The sequence below is a fragment of the Dermacentor silvarum genome, chromosome 11, assembly GCF_013339745.2.
Source record: "Dermacentor silvarum isolate Dsil-2018 chromosome 11, BIME_Dsil_1.4, whole genome shotgun sequence".
NCBI classification, from domain to species: domain Eukaryota; kingdom Metazoa; phylum Arthropoda; class Arachnida; order Ixodida; family Ixodidae; genus Dermacentor; species Dermacentor silvarum.
Window position 1 is genome coordinate 45,771,525 of NC_051164.1, and position 16,501 is coordinate 45,788,025.

The 16,501-nt window shown below is 46.1% G+C and overlaps 1 protein-coding gene across 18 annotated transcripts in view; it reads right to left on the reverse strand.

Annotated features, from left to right (window-relative positions):
• The window catches only part of LOC125941611 (zinc finger protein 391-like), a 330,617-nt gene that overhangs the window by 193,188 nt on the left and 120,928 nt on the right, over positions 1 to 16,501 (reverse strand). Inside the window, exons 1-2 of one of the 18 annotated variants that reach the window (XM_049659284.1) lie at positions 3,653 to 3,909; positions 1,436 to 1,494 (exon numbers count right to left, since the gene is read on the reverse strand). The exons of the other annotated variants lie outside the window; for them this stretch is intronic. Coding sequence (XP_049515241.1) covers positions 1,436 to 1,494; positions 3,653 to 3,777 — 184 coding nt within the window. The 5' untranslated portion in view covers positions 3,778 to 3,909. Of the gene's footprint in view, positions 1 to 1,435; positions 1,495 to 3,652; positions 3,910 to 16,501 lie in introns of those variants that run through there. 18 annotated transcript variants of the gene reach the window in all.

The window sequence follows — 16,501 nt, forward strand, 5'->3', positions numbered from 1 at the left end:
ACGATCTACAAACGTGGCAAACTCATTTCTTAACTAAGGTTCCGTACACGCCCTGAGAAGGGTTCTCTAACTGCAGGTCGATTATTAAACAACCTTGCAGATGCCTTATCGTTTACACTTACGTAAGATGGATGTTCGCGTTTTGCATTTAACTTAAAATGTACATAAAATTTCAGGACGACATCTGAAGAGGAAGTGACCACTCGTTAGCTTCAGCGTAGAGACTCCCTACAGGATTGGTCCTTGGTGATGGACAGACTCCAGCATCTTCAAGGCGCTAGGAGTAGCCGATTGATGCACTTGAACTCACCACAATACGCTTCGTGTGACAAAATTCATGATTCGTGTTCATGCTTTTTAGGCATTTGTTCATTTCGTGTCTGAAATTATGCCCAGATATTTGTGTTTTGTATTCACACGTATGTGGTGTTCATGAAGGTCTTCACCAGGATTTGCGATGAGGCCTCTTTCGTGTGAAAAGAACAGAGGTGCTTCTGTTGGCATTGAGCTTAAAGCGGAATTATTTGAGGAACAAGCCGGCAAGCATAATTAAGGTAGTGGCCACAAAGATGAAGACTGTGTCGTAATACAGGACTTCGTAGCCGACGGTAACGCCGAAGTTTTCTGCGTTTCCTTTTTTCGCATTTACTGGCGCATTAACGGGCATCATTTTGCAGCACACGTGTAGCAAAATGATGCCAAAATGCAGGAGCGCCTGCATTTTCTGGACACTCGTCAATGAGCAAGAGACTTGTGGGCTATCCAAATCACCGTGGACTCGCACAGGATGCAACTGTTTGTAACACGGTCGCTTTATAGAATAATTCATTGTAACTTAAGATAAATTATAAGGAGTTCACTAAAAATAAGGAGTTGACAAATAATACTCCATACAAAAAGGTAGCGAGTTTACTCTGGCTAAAAATTGCTGTCTGTAAATACATTTCAGTAGTATAATTAGTAAATGTCTCCGCGTCATCCTAAGTGTGGAATGTGTAGAATACCGCGCCTTTTAGAATTACTGTGGCAAGCGCAGTCGCCTATAGGAAGATACTGACAGTCATATTCAGTAAAAACTGAGAACTGCAATGAAATGACCCAGTTTTCTTTAGCCTTATTGGCAAATTTACTGGTTTTGTAGACACGCCTAAATTAAACATTTAGCGCTACGGGACTTTCGACCAATTTTATTCCAACTCCAACCTGGAATGTCGGGCGACCATTCCCATACCATTCAATCTACCAGACTGGTGCCATCATTCCATTCACATTCCATTCCCGGCTTTTGAAAATATGGACTCATTCCGTAATCATTCGAACTGCGGAACTGCCACTCTGCAACTCTGTCTGTGATATACGTGCAGGTTCTCCTCAGCGTGTGTTGTGAAATGTCTTCGGAAGCGATATCAATGGCCGACAGCCATCCCGCACATACCATGGACGTAAGTGGCCTCAGTCGTGTTCCATTGGTAAGCCCAGGCCTCGTCCGAAATCCTGGAATGAGACATACGTATTGGTCTCCGACAATTGCTTCGAGCTGCTACAGGAATGTTCTGAAGAATGTTTTGTCGAAACATAATTTGGAAGAAGGAAACTGCTATTTTTGTAAAAACGTGGTACTTCTCGTGTTTCATTTCCCCCTAATTCTCACTGTGCTGGCTGGCATAGGGCGTTCGGCACATTCGGGGCGAAATGTGGAGCAGGGAGCTACGCCTCCTTGACTTACACGAAAGTGTCCACTTCACTTTCACTTCACTTAACAACTGATCTGATTCGGGCGTTGTGGTTGGCTATATAAGTTACGTTTTCCATTTAGCACAGCGTCATATCTCATAGCAGAATCGCAACAATAACTGTGCATAGGCCACACGGAGCAATTTTTTTCCTGAATAGAATAAGTGGATGCTCAAATAAAGCCATTGCACGAACTGTTTCCATATTTTTATTCAAACCTGACCTGTATCAAAAGAAATGCTTTAATGCGCGCCTTTTGGGGTTCACCACCGCCGTTTTAGCACTTGGGTTTTCACGCTAGTTCCAATAATTACTGATGCATCCCGTATACTTGCCAAAAGGAATGTATCTTAGATTAAATTACATTTGAAATTAAGGGCAGAAATGGTTTTCACTGAAAAATACCCCACCGATGGTTCTCTTTTAGGCAAGTCTAATTCTGAACACTTGAGAACATAATGACTAAGTCGGACGAAATGAAGGATACATGGCATAAAATATGTTGTTGCAAGAGAAGCCAAGTTTGCTTCGTATATTTACCGCTCAGCTGTATCTCCGCGAATTTTTTGAAGGATCAAGTTTATTGTTAAAGGGTCATGGACAAGTCGCTATTGCAGATATAAGCCTCAGGAAAAACGCAATATAGCTTGCACTGACGTCATTGTAGCCGCCATGTTGGTGCACCGGCTCGATGATAAGCTGGGTCTGTGACGTCACGTGAACTATAACCTTCGTTTTCTTTACGGCTGCAGTAAAAAATTAAGTTTACCCTTTCAAACCCACTTGAGAAGTATATATGCTAACAACTTTATGTAAGCGGTTAAAAAATCGGGCATGGACGACGCGTCAGCCGCGCCATGGGCGGCGCACGGGAACGGTGCACGAGAGCTATAGGCAAAGTTAGGTTCGGTTTCATTAGGTTAACTATCGAATAGTGGGCGCGCTAGTCGGCCGACACAGTCGCCCAGCCCAGTCAAACACCTCTACACGCCTGCGAGTGCGCTTCATAAGAGTTGCGATCGACAACTGTTCTGTAGCCACTTCATGATTAAGTTTGGTACGCTCTACGAACGCGGGTGTTCGCAGTTGCGCCAAGAGGGCGCAGCTGTCGCTTCTTCCAGGAAGTATTTCAAGACACATTTGCAAATAAGCAGTGTTAATTTTAAATCCATCTCCAGTTTTTCTTCAATCGGACCTATGAGGGTTTCTGAAAAGCAATCAACAGCGAAGGTGTCGTTCGGAAAATATCAACTTGGCCACGGATTTGTTGAATTTGTTTTTCCGAAATAACGCTATTTGTACTGCATTCACGAGCATTCTTGAAAATTCTCACTCGACCGCCAACGAACGGGTGCAGTGCGACTGAAATTAATTAATGTCTTGCGCTCCAGACAGCCAAACCACGATCTCAATATGACGAACGTCGTTGCGGTAGCTCAAAACTAAATCTGACCATCCGGATTTTGTAACGTGTGCGTAAACCCAAGCACTCCAGCGCTTTTTCATTTCACCATCACTGATGATACGGCCGCTGCGCCTGGAAGATTAACTGTGACGTCGAGATCAGCAGCGCAATGCAGCAGCTATTGGACTACCGCAGCAGGTATGCCGCCCGGGGATCAAACACAAGCGAAAAATATAGTCTTTTATAAAAACATTTGCTTTCTGTGGAGACACTCCTGTTTACCTTAACGATGAACAGCCGCAGCTGCTCTTCCCATGAGAATGCTTTCGCATCACCCGTGCATCGACGCGCGATAAGAATAAACTCGCCCATGTATGTACAGCCTGAATCTGTCTGCCAAAGGCGCGCTTTAAAGTCTGAACAAATGTGTAGCTGTCAATACTTGCATTCCATTCCAGGTCATTTCTACAAGTGGCAATAATCGATGAACATTGCACAAGCGGAAGTACTCACGTAGCGTAATCGTGCATAGTGGATGAAGCGTCCCCGGCGCCTTCATGGCTTGTACTCGGGATTGCCTCGTCGATGAAGCTGGTAAAGGCAGGAGGCGTGTGTCTGCTGTGTCTTTCTTCAGTCATCCCTGATGCTGCGCTTCTCGAGTACTGGCGTCTTTTCGCGACAGAACCACGCCGAATCACCACGCATGCGCAGTCAGTACCAATGATGCAAAAGTACAAATAAAACGTTTGACGCTGCCAGAACTCGAAAGAAACCGTAGACCTCATATCAAAAGATGTTGACGATAGGGTGCGCCACTATCTCGACACTAAAGTGCAAACATCGAGCGCTATAAGGGGCGCCCCAATGATTTGAGCTATCTTCACACCAATCGTGAAACCAGTTACCCGCTCACCCCGCTAAAATCCGTTGATCCACATATGTCTATATTATTATTACTTTTTAAGTGCAATGATACGGCTTCAAGCGGAGAAATTGGTGCACGTGAAGACGCTCCATTCGCGTCTGTATGGAGCGTATACATGTCGACCCAACTGTTATCGGTGTAATACGTAAGCTCTGGAAATCCGTTTTTGAATGCGGGATCACACTTTCCCGGTATATGAGGGGGCGCTGTCGTCGAGGCTAGCGTGTGAATGTAGGGTAGCGTGGTCAGGCGGTCACGATGTTATTGCGCGGCTCCTCGCGTTACCGTCGCCATGAAGTTCCGTATAAAGCCCACTGGGCGACAAAATCTTCGCCCCCACGCCGTATGCTTTATGTGCGAGTGTAAGCGAGCGAGGGTGAGCCCGCGATCGCGGCTCAATCTCGCGCACACGTGGGCGGGAAGGAAGCGCGCGTCGAGAAGCGCGCAAAGCTCCAGAGGAAGGACAGGAAGGGGGCGGTGCGCGTTTTACTCGGCACTAGAGATGGGCAAAACGGCTCACTTCTGTGCGCGGCTCGGAACGGCTCAGCTCGCTGAAATAATCCGGTTCATTCGATCACCTCACCGGTTCACTTAAACGTGTAACACGTGTTATGCATATTCTATAGTTATCTGGCTTTAGAAAAAAAATCTACATATGCATAATTTAGTAACCGTGTTATTGGTATTTTCGCTATGTATAGAGAATATTTTTACATATATTAAAAGCGTGAATTTTTCGTTGTAATGAAACTTTCTTTTATGATATTGGGGATAAACTGCTTATGATACTGTAACAGGCAGTATTCGACGCACTTTTTTCGGAAAAAAAAAGTAACTTCATCGTCATTACACAAGCTTGTCTGTTTTTGTGGTACTTTAAAATCAAATTTCGTCAAAATAAGAACGCCAAATGATTGTACAATATCTTTCAACTTCTTCATTTATTCACAGACTTACGTTTACTATAATATGAGGGAGCTGTAAGGCCATGCTAAATAAATGTAGAAATCATTTCTTGAAGTATACAATACAAAAATCATACGATAGATGCACAAAACTGCCGCACGTACCTTTCGTTTTTTTTTATTTTTCCTTTTTTTTTTCTTGAGCGCACGCACGATACTGGCGATCATGCCATCACGCGCCAGGACAAAAAAAAAAGAAATGAAGTTCTATTACAAGACAACAGATCATTGTCCTCGTTTTAATGACGTGCGAAGGATACACGCTCAGAAAATGCACTGAAATAGATGTCATGGGCGGCATTTTCATGACTACACTAATTATCACAAATGAAGACCAGGACCTAAACTGTACGTTCACGTGTTGTCTTTAAAGACACGGAAGACCATCCTCGAAGTGCTATTGGAGCAGCACACGATGTGCGATCAGTGAGAGTCGTGAGACATCGTTCGAACAGCAGCAGGCAACGAACCGTGCCATCTTTGCAAATTAAGGCTTCTTTACTTCTCACTCCGAAAGAACCGCCGCTCACTTACTGAATCACGGCTCCCTCGCTCTTCAAAAGAGCGGCTCAAAAGATCCGGCTCGCTCCTGAGCGCTGAGGAGCCGCTCCTTTTGAGCCGCTCTTTTGAAGAGCGAAGGAGCCGTGATTCAGTAAGTGAGCGGCGGTTCTTTCGTTCTTCAGCCGAAGGCTTAGGGGTGAAAGCGACTGTTACGAGGAAGGGCGGGAGGGCAGTTGCTTTCTCGTACCGCTAATAGATGGCGCGGAAGTCGCACCCAGCAGAAGACCCGGCTCTGACGGAACGCATCGGCACGGCTCACTGAACGCGAGAGAACCGGCTTCTTTCTCCAAAAGAAGCACCGCTCACTTTTACTGAACCACGGCTCACTCGCTCGTTAAAAAGAGCCGCTCACAAGATCCGGCTCGCTCCTCAGCGACCCATCTCTACTCCGTACCGCTCGAGCTTGCCTGCCAGGCCGCAGGGTTTCGGGGGGAGGGTAGGGAAGAGGGAACTCATGCATGGGACCGCGCGGTCCGGCCCGGGCGGCTGTATCTTGAAAGCCATCTGCGAGGGGGGGGGGGGGGGGGCAGAGTCTTTCCTCTCTGCGCTAGAATGACCTAGAATACTGGGGAGTGTGCAAAGCGCCTCGCGAATTCATGGGGGGAGAGAGGACTTTTTCCTGGGAACTCCCGCGCCGCGGCGCTGCTGTACCGGACCCGTTAGGGTGCCTCGATGCCCAGCGCCGCCGTCCAGGTTGGAGACAACCCCGCTGGCGCCGCCGTATTGAGTCCCACGAGCTGAGCTCAGCTACGCTTGCGTTCAGAAATAGTGTTACTCGCGGCGCACTTCCAAGTGCTTTGCCTTGATGAGAATTTTTTTTATCGGTATCGCATCTGCACATCTTTGTAACCAATAGCCGTTAACTCGTCGAAGGTCCAAGACGTAAATGTATGGCGCCGGGAACATGCCCCAAGTTGCCTAATTCAATTTACATTTAACATGCCGTGTGTATGTTTTTCAAATACGCACTATATTTTTTGCGCTTCGATGCTTGGTATATAAGGTTTGCGACCCCTGTGTGTGGAATTTTTTCTTTTTCGCTGTTGTATTTTGGTTTACACGTCACGCCTCCTTTACCATAGCCAGCCACTCGCGCACGGCGGTTAGTTTCCCTTGCGCTGCGCGTGCTCTTCGCGTTCGTTGTAATTATTTGACGATATCTACGCGCAATTTTGCTTTTTTTGCCCACAAAACTGTGTGCTGATAGGATTAAGCTGGTGTAAAAATAACTGCGTTGTGAAAATAAGGTTTAGTTAGTGCTGTAGAGAAACATGTAACGTAACTTGTTTGTGTCAATCTTGCGTAGTACACACAAGAAACCAAACGATGCACAAAATGCATTTACTAATAATGTCTAGTACAATCAATCATAAAAGAGATATGTACATGAAAAATTATATGTACTGTGTGGCGCCTGAAGGTTATGTTGAAAGACGAGATAAAAAAAAATTCGCAAGGTAGGCTCGACACACAATTCGGGATAGTGAGAGTTTTTTTAATTTATTCATTACATGGGGGGGGGGGTCAAGTGAGTACATCAACCTTATTACACACAATATAAATCGAAAACAAGAATGCAAACAAGAAAACGGAACCGCGGGTAATATTAATCAAGATATCCAGCTAGAATACATCAGCTACCATCGAATACGTCGCATCAGCCAAACACATCGATGGCGAGTACAGAACATTTTATAAATAACCATTAGAACACTGATAAATACATTGAAAAAATAAGCAACACTGCATACATATCGCGTACAAAAACCGTAAATGAAACTAAGACAGTCAAATACAGATTAGCAATGTTTTTCACTTCGAAAATATAGTCCATGATGATGTAGGCTGTTGACTTTAACAGACGGCGCCCTCCTGTCGATTTCCCTCGTACTGGTCCTCTTCAAAGTGTTTCTAAGTACAAGTAAAACAACAAAAGTGATTATTAATATGAAAAGTTGCCTTGTAAATACAGAGAACCCATTACACTGCTTAAAAATAAATTTTCGCAGAAGTAATGCTGTATTACCTCGCTTCACACGTTTCGAAGAAATGCACAGGCTACAACAGACACCAGCCAGAAAGCGCCGAAGCATTTTGGTCCCATGATGCCCCTTAACTCTACTACACCTGGGCATACCGTGCACAGGCATTTAAAGACCGTCACAGTACCCACTACGATCGGGAATGAGCACGAATGACCATCGGCTTACGAGCACCACACTACAAATATATTCGTCTAAAAAATCAGCTATATAACTTAACAATCTGAGATCCGCAAGATATCTGCTGAGAATAGAGAAAATCACAATGCTTCGCTTGCCACGTACACAACAGCCGCTCTCCCCAGAAGAAGCACTGCGTTCTTTAGAACCAAATAACCAGTAGCGAAAAAAGAAACTGAGGGGAAAAAAAAAGAAACAAGAGACACACGATGTGTGCTTCCCGTGAAAAAGTAAATAGGTGGTTTACATGACGATTTGTAGCTAATGTAAGGCTATTTCGCGGCGAAGCATTTTCGTCAGTTCTTAAAATAAGGGTACTATTCGCATAGACTGCGCTGATCAAAACGGCAAAAGCCCATGCGACGCGCGCTTGCAAACCAAAGGCTACTCAGCATCGGTGCAGTTCTTAGTTCGTGAGCGAACGTAGGTACGTGAGCGAGGATCAGAGAATACTTTCTTATTTATGAAAAACACGATGCGATAGTCTAAACTTTCTTGACACTTACCTCGCAAATGTAGGAGCTTTCTATTGCCTTCCAGTGATACCGCTTTACTTGGGCTTCCCATCTCTTCCTTCGCTCTGGGTCCCGGGGGAAGCGTACACAACGAAGCCCTTTACGCGTCGATCCGGTGCACTTCGGAACACAACAGCCCGTCATGTCGACTCGATGCACTTGACAAGCTTGTCATTCATGCGGCTGTACACTGTCCAGCAAGTAGAAGCGTCAGCGTAGCATCCGCGCGCACTGTGTCTCGAACTAAGCACCGGCACCAAGCACTCGCAACCGCTCGCTGTGACTCAAGATGGCGTCGCAGCGAGAAAGCGGCGGCGCGGGTGCGGTCAAAGGATGGCACCACCGAACGGCGGCGCTGGCATCGAGGCACCCTAGGACCCGTGGGTTTTCTCCGCTGCGGAAGCCGCGCCCAGGCGGCGGGCGTCTGCTTCGAGCCTGATATTTTGGTTTCTTTAGCCAACATTGCGATAATTTGGGCTATAATAAGTACCACGTCACCGCAAGGTAACACCGCAGTGACTCACCACACAGAGAACGCGTTTGCCGGCTGTGAATACGGATATTTTGTCTGTATCCTTCTAGCTCGCTTGGTTCGCGCTTACGCGGCTGTTTGGGGAACGCATTCCGCGCGCTTACTTCATTTAGTTATGCGTGAAGTGAGCAACGTGAACGTGCTACAGAAAAAAAAAAGAGCTGGAGATCACGATAAGTTGATAACGAAGAGAACGTAGCAGGTATCGCTATCTCATGCTAACGCTTTTACACCCTATAGTTTATTTCATGCATTCGATTTATTTTACAAGACTGCCGCGCGCTCTATGCTGTTTCTTTATTAAGGTGAAATCCTTAACTGGCTCTTCTGGAAGCGGAATGTGTCCAAAGATAAATACAAACAGCATAACATCGCGTCTCGTTCACCTAATTGGTATACTATATACCAAAGTATAGCGTGGAAAGGCACAAATGTGTGACTAAGATTACTGATGGGTCATGGCATTAGTAGCTTCACATACTTGCATTTCCATCACGATTAACGATAACAATATGGCGTGTAGTGCAAACCCGCATTCTTCGGCCAGAAATATCCCTCTGACGCTGTGGGCATTCAAGACGACAAGAACGTGTTGAAGGCCAATCTCGATCTCAACGTGTCGAACTTGCCCCGTATATTATGAAGATATGAGAGCACAGGCAAGGGGTGATAATACTGATGACAATTTCTGGGTTTTCACATCCAAAAATCGAAATATGGCTATGATAGACGCCGTAGTGGAGGGCTCCGGTAATTTCGATCACCTGGGGTTCATTAATGTGCACCTAAATCTATGTACGCGGGTGTTTTATGCATTTCGCCTCCATCGAAATGTAAGCCGCCGTGGCCGGGAGTCGAACCCGCGTCCTCGAGCAGTCCAACTACCAAAGCCACTAAGCTCCCACGCGTGTAGGTAAATGGTACGCGAGAAATATACGCGGCAAAAAACAAGACCAACCAAAATAAATGAAACGCTAACAGTGCAACAATGTATGCTTCATTTGATAATTACGAGTGAACGTCAGAAAACGAACGTGGAATGTGCAACTCGTCTTTCGCCTTCTTTTGTTGCAAGAGCGCAAACACTAAGCAAATTTTAACATGACAGTAGCTTTAGGAATATTTATTGCGTATGCTCGCCGGTTCCTACACAGCAAATATACTTACTGATCAATAATTACGTACTTGTAGTTACGTAATGATAGATGTCAACTAGTCACCAGAACATAAACTTTTCATGTTTTACTGTTATTGAGGGTAACTATCTTGGAGATATGTAGAATCAATAGCGATATTTGTCGTGCATCAAAGACAGCAATATTTAAGACGATTTCCCATTCAATATAATACCAGCACAAACATCGTCACGCGTCATGAATGCTTGTTAGTTTACGTAGAAAATCACACGTTAAGCAATAACTATGATATCATGTGAAATTACACGTTGGTAATTTCAAAGAGGATTCATGGATTATTAAACAAGGCTATTGCAGCAATACCTTTTACATAACAATAATGAGTAAATGACTAGACTAGTAGTAGCTATCTATTCATTTCAATACCCGAAAAAGAAATACTTGTTTACCTATTTGTTTACCTATTGGCTGGAATGGCTTTTCTTTCAAATGCCTTTGAATTTGAAACAAGCTTCGCTCTCGGTGAACCTTAAGGTACATCGTGCGCGAAGTTTGTATTGAAGAGCTAGTGTACAGCAAGAATGTTCGTGTACACTATCTCTGAAGCGAAATAAGCCAACAATATTGCGGCGTTAGGGCCGTCTTCTGCTCTTTCTTTTGCTCCCCTCACCTTTTCACTGTGCTCTGTTCATAATAAAGTATTGTCGAGGGCTAAAAAATTGTCGAATAATACATATTCATATGGCTGTTAACCACTAACTGACCGTGAGTGAAAAGCGCGTAGTGCTACGCCAAGCGGTCACTGCAGCACGTAAGTATTCACTTGACCTGCACGGACTAATCGACTTTTTTCGTTACTCTTATATTTTCAAGCATGGTGCTGTTGCCCGCGGTACGCATGCGTTATACTGTTTTTTTTTTTTTTTGGTGTTGTTGTTGGCGTTCTTTCGTTGCGCGGGCTCATTTAGCGCGTTTCTACGCGCGCACAGTTACCGCATTACCGTTCCCGAACTCTAGCACCGGAGCTAGGCCACGCTTATGAGTTTGACGCGTTAGCTTTTGCATTCTCTTGCTGCCCAAGCACAAAGAAAACGCTCAAAGGTGGGTAAGCTCCATGCAGCACCACACTGTTGAAGTTAAATAGACTAAGTGCTTTGGGTGAAAACTGACGCAACAAGCTACAACACGTAGCAGACGACCCTCGCTTTCTGCGCGACTCGCGAGCGCGAAAAGCCCACGGGTCCGGAGCAGCAGCGGCGCGGTGCGGCAGTTCACAGAAAAAGGCCCTCGCCGGAGCCCGGCGCTTCGGCCACTCCCCTATTATTTCTAGGTCACTCCACATGCGCTGTGTTTTCGCGGCTTAGTTCGCGTTGATGCCGATCGGTGAGCTGAAGGTCAATTCACTCGCTGCTGCTGCTGCGCTTACTCCCTACAGCGTTTGACAGCGAGTTTCCGCGGTCATTGAGTGACAGGCGTTCATATTTGCTTCTACGCGCGTGACACAATGCTGGTTAATTTAGTTAGTGCGCCTATGTATACAAGTTTATACAGCTGATACATCTACTATCCTTAATTCATATAGGTGTCCACTAGATTGATCGATGGCTTCGCCTTTCGAGCGAAACTACGACTTTGTGATGACGTCTAGGGAGTGGCGAGCATGTATCGAGCTTTTCCCGACCGTGGGAGCAGCAACCTCCAAAATGATGTAAAGGGGCAAATGGATGTGATGAAGGATGGGTGCACGGGTACGTCAGACTTGGGAATTTTGGTAGTCCGTACAACGCAGGGTCATGTCGATTATGGCACAAGAGCGTGTAGTACAAGGCCTTAGTGGATAGTGAAACAAAGCGGACAACGTCATCCACAAGTCTCTGAACATGCACTCTACTCATCCAGAACTCCGTCTTCAACTTAGTGCCAACTTAATCGCAAGGCGCGTCGACTTTCCACACATGTACGCGCGGTGTTTACGTCGAGTTTTCAAACCTATATAACCGAAATTTCTTCCCCATCATCATCACTGCGAGCAATGCTCCCATGCAGCAGTCGAAACACAGTATATGTTTTTCTCATCGGCGTCCAACCTTCAACTACTTACAGTGTTAATGAGATAGGACTGATAAAGAACGTTCACCGAATAAACAAACACTTCGTAGCAGAGTGTCGAACCGAAATTTTTACTGTTTTTTGTTTTCGGCTCACCGAAAATGGGTGAGGCCCGGCTCAACTCTGCAGCTAAAAATGTGGTTTGAACCGGCTCAAGTTGATTTGCATAGACACAGAATAATGATAAGAAAACTGCAGAAATTCATTTTTGGCAAAAACTTGACGCGGCGACAAAAAGCTGCACTGCAAAATTACGCCTGTTGATTGTTCTTCAGGCCGCATGTAGTTACGAAAGAATTCTGCAGAGCCAACAGCAATGCTGGAATCTGTTTGAAGCGAAGCCTTATAGAAAAGTAAGTGTGGCATGTTTGTGAAACGTGAAGGCGAAAGCCTGCGAGCTGTGGAAAACTACCACGACGAACGCGCGAGCAGTGGCCCGATTGCAAGTGGCAGTACGGCAACGCTCGCATGATCAGCGGCATCGGAGCGAGCTGTGGAAGACTACGACGAGCATGAACTCGCGAGCAGTGGTACCAACGCGCCTTTGTGACCCACGTGACGTCTGCAATCAGGCACTCAGAAGGCACACCCATTCATAAAAACCACAACCATGGAGCAGCTCCAGATTAGTTCATTATCTTCCTAATATAGTAATGACGTCAGATGCCAAAGATGTCCCACAGGCACTTTGGGGCTTTCCCAAGGAAGTCGCTGACTCATTTATTTTCTTGAGTTAGATTCAGGCTGGAGTACATTTTCACTGCGTGTCGAAAAGCAATTTCTGCTGCCCTGGTGGACTTGATTTTACTAGACCCGTTGTATCGTGCAACTTGTTTAAAACGGCCTTGTCAGGATGTAATTGCGCGTGCCTCATAATGAGATCGTGGTTCTGGAACGTAAACCCCCTTAATTTAATTTTTTTAGGGATGTAAGTATGCGGGTCCGTAAAATGTGTATACCTCCTTCAGTTAAAAGATTTTTCTTTAAATTGCAAACCTGGTTGAACACGAGCCGCTGCTTCGTGCCGTGGTCCACGAACTGTCGACTCTGTCCTCGTGCCGAAACCATAGACCACTGTTTTATAGACTGTACGGACGATATATTTTCTGGGAGATTCTCCAACGGACGCTTAAGAAGAACATTGACATGACTGCATACGCAATTAGGTTCCTACCGTTTAGGAGTACTGCTGGTCCTCCCTATGACATGTTCATAGTACTGGGTTTCTACAGCCTATGGAGAGCTAGAAGGTGTGATCGCCATGTCGAATGCTCGTGATCTACAAGATCATTCTTTCATGAAAGTGCAGCTTATGTAAGCAGTATGTAATTTGCAAAAGTTTCTTTCAAAAGCCACTAGTTTCCCTTTTTTAATAGAAACCTCGCTGCGAAACATGACGTCAATCCCAGCATTTAAGATGTGTTTTTACTCTTTGCGGTGTCAGCCATTTTTCGTCAAGGTACAGTTTCGCCAAGGTCACGGAAAGATCACGCCAAGGGCACCGCCAACATAAGCACATAAGGATTTCGCGTTAAAAGAGAGAGAGGAGAATATAATGAGGAAAGAGAGAGTGCTCTAGCTTGCTACAATGCTCAGGGGAAAAGGGAAGAGATAAAGCAGGGGGTCGAGAAGTAACGAACAGGACAGTCAGTAGGATGCGATTATATACACGTTCATGTGCGAATCACGCGTTCACTGCGTGTGTTAAATACTGTAAGGCAGTCCGACCAATGACCCTGTAACAATTTTTCAACGAATGGCCTGTTGTAAATTGACGGTAATGAAGAGATCAACGCCTGCCGTTCAAAGTAATACTGGGGGCAAGCAACAAATATACCAAGTGCTACTTCGAAGACTGCCAAAACTTCCTAAAAAAGAGTACTCAAGACAAAAATCCAATATTTTATCAACCGGTACATCAGGACCACCATCCACATATACCTGAAGTAAATTTCTATCCGTCGGCAGGGTCAGCAGAGGAATTTCAGTCCGAGTCGATGTAGCAGCGTCACCATTCGGAGATGCACCCGTCAGTTTTGCGGCGAGCGCCGGCACAAGGGCGTCGAGGAGAAGGCGAACGACTCTGCCGTGTAGGTGGCGAGGCCTCAGCACGGTGGTAAGGCTCTGTGGGTTCTTCTGGCGGCGGGGCGACTACCTGGTGAGCGATGATATCGTTGGAACGCAGATCGAAATGAGGGTGTCCAGGTGTTGCGGAAGTGACGGGAAATATGGCCAACACGACGGCAGTTCAAGCAAATAGGCCTGTCATCTGGTGTCCGCCATTCCATTGGGAGGGGTACTGGTTCCGCGGAGCCGGGACAGTAGTAAAGGCGTCGGATCGGTTGATAGGGCAAACGGAGGGAACGTGAAGGTTCGCCAGCTCTTCGCGAACGACGGACTGGATGACCGAAACCGTCGGTCAAAAATCGTTCGGGGCATACGTCTGGGAGTTAACCGGCAATATTCTCTATCTTGGCGAACGCTGCGCACAGTGCTCTCTGACGTGGTCGGCTGAGGCGGGGAATGGTCTTCGCACGATGATGTATCGGCTGTGTTTGTAAGACGGGTATACTGATGGACAATTTGATGGCCTTTCGCTTCGTTGATACGTCTGCATTCACTTATGATGTCGTCCATTCTGGTGCACTTCTTGTACACAAGAAGGTTAAAGGCGTAGTCAGCTGTGCCTTTCAGCACATGATTCACCTTTTCATCTTCCGGCATTCGCTCGTCCACCTTGCGGCAAAGGGCAAGAACGTTCTGAATATACGTCACGTGTGACTCGGTTGACGTCTGGGCACGAGTTCCAAGTTACTTCTTCGCGGCTCATTGTCGTCCAACTGTCCTTCCGAAAACATCACAGAGCTTTTTCTTGCATTGCTCCCAACACGTTAACTCCTCTTCGTATGTCTGAACCCAGGCGCTTGTCATGCTTTTCATGTAGAAGATCACATTGGCTAACATATGGGTCTGATTCCACCTGTTATTTCCGCTGACACGCTCGTACAGCCGGATCCAATCTGCGCCGTCCAGGTTGACGGTACATCCGTAAACGTGCCAGGGTCGTGGGCCTGAGCCAAGATGACGGTTGGCATGGTGGGCACCGTTGAGGTCGCCGTTGGTGCAGCCTCTATATATATACGTCATTCGGCATGAGGCTACGTCCGCTTCGGAGCTCCGTCTTGCATGAGATGCACCCCGCAGCTCCACCAAAATGTGACAAAGATGAAAGTAATAGTGAAACCTATATACAGCTGATATACAAAAGATAGGCAGCGCAGGCAAGTGCCTAACGTCGTTATCTTCCTACACAAGCTCGTGCTCTGCTTCTTCCACCCTGTTCCCACCGTTGTTACAATATAGACGACCATGTTAGAAGCACCCGTTCACAGCTTGTGTTAAATATTGTAAGGCAGTCCGATCAATGACCCTGTGTGATGGGAAAACACGACAAACTTGCCGGTGTTTCCCGTTGGGCCCAGGATCCTTTTAATAATGATTTATCATTATGATGATTTTATCAGTTTACTTGAATTTTACCTCCGGTCAAATTTTGTGGCCTTTGAGAATAGTTTTTATTTGTAGCGCCAAGGGATTTGCATTGGGTCTTGTGTGGCACCTGTCTTGTGCAACATTTTTTTAGCTGACGTGGATCGTTGTTTGTCAAGAATCTTACAGAAAAGTAACATTATCAAAGCTTTAGGTATGTTGACGACTTTTTATTACTTTTAAAGGAACCACTTGTTTTTACCTTAGACAAGTCTGTTGATGCTATTTTTGTTGCCTTTCGGCAGTATGGGAAGGGACTGACCTTCACACATGAAATCCCTTCTAGTGACTCACTGCAGTCTTTAGATCTATGGCTTCGGTTTTTAAATGATCATATTTGTTGGTCTTCGAATCCCCGAGCGCAAATAGCATTATTGCCATATGATTCTGCGCAGTCTAAGCTCGTCAAGCGAGGGATTATGGAACATTTTCTGGGTTCTGCACTCAGGAAATCGTGCCCACATGCTATGCAGGATAGTTTTAATGACCAGGTTCGGCGTGTGTTGGATGCCGGTTACCCTTGCACGGTAGTTACGGCAGTTGCAGAGGTTCTTCTGCGAGAGTCAAAAGCAGCCCGCGCTGGTGCAAAAACTGGGCTGCAGTGCTGGAGCCGTCCTGAAAGTGTTGCACTACATACATCGCACCTCTCATAATTTGAAGAAGGTTGCGAGTAGGCACGCTGTGCCAGTTGTTTTTTCAGCCCCGCGTAAGCTCGCTGGGCTCTGAACGAGGATTTGTGCTGCTAAGAAGAAGAATCCTGGAGGATGCGGCAAAAAGCACGAACCGCCCTACGTAAAATGCGCGGTTGGCGTTGTGTACGAAATTCCGCTATCATGTGGTAGGGCAAA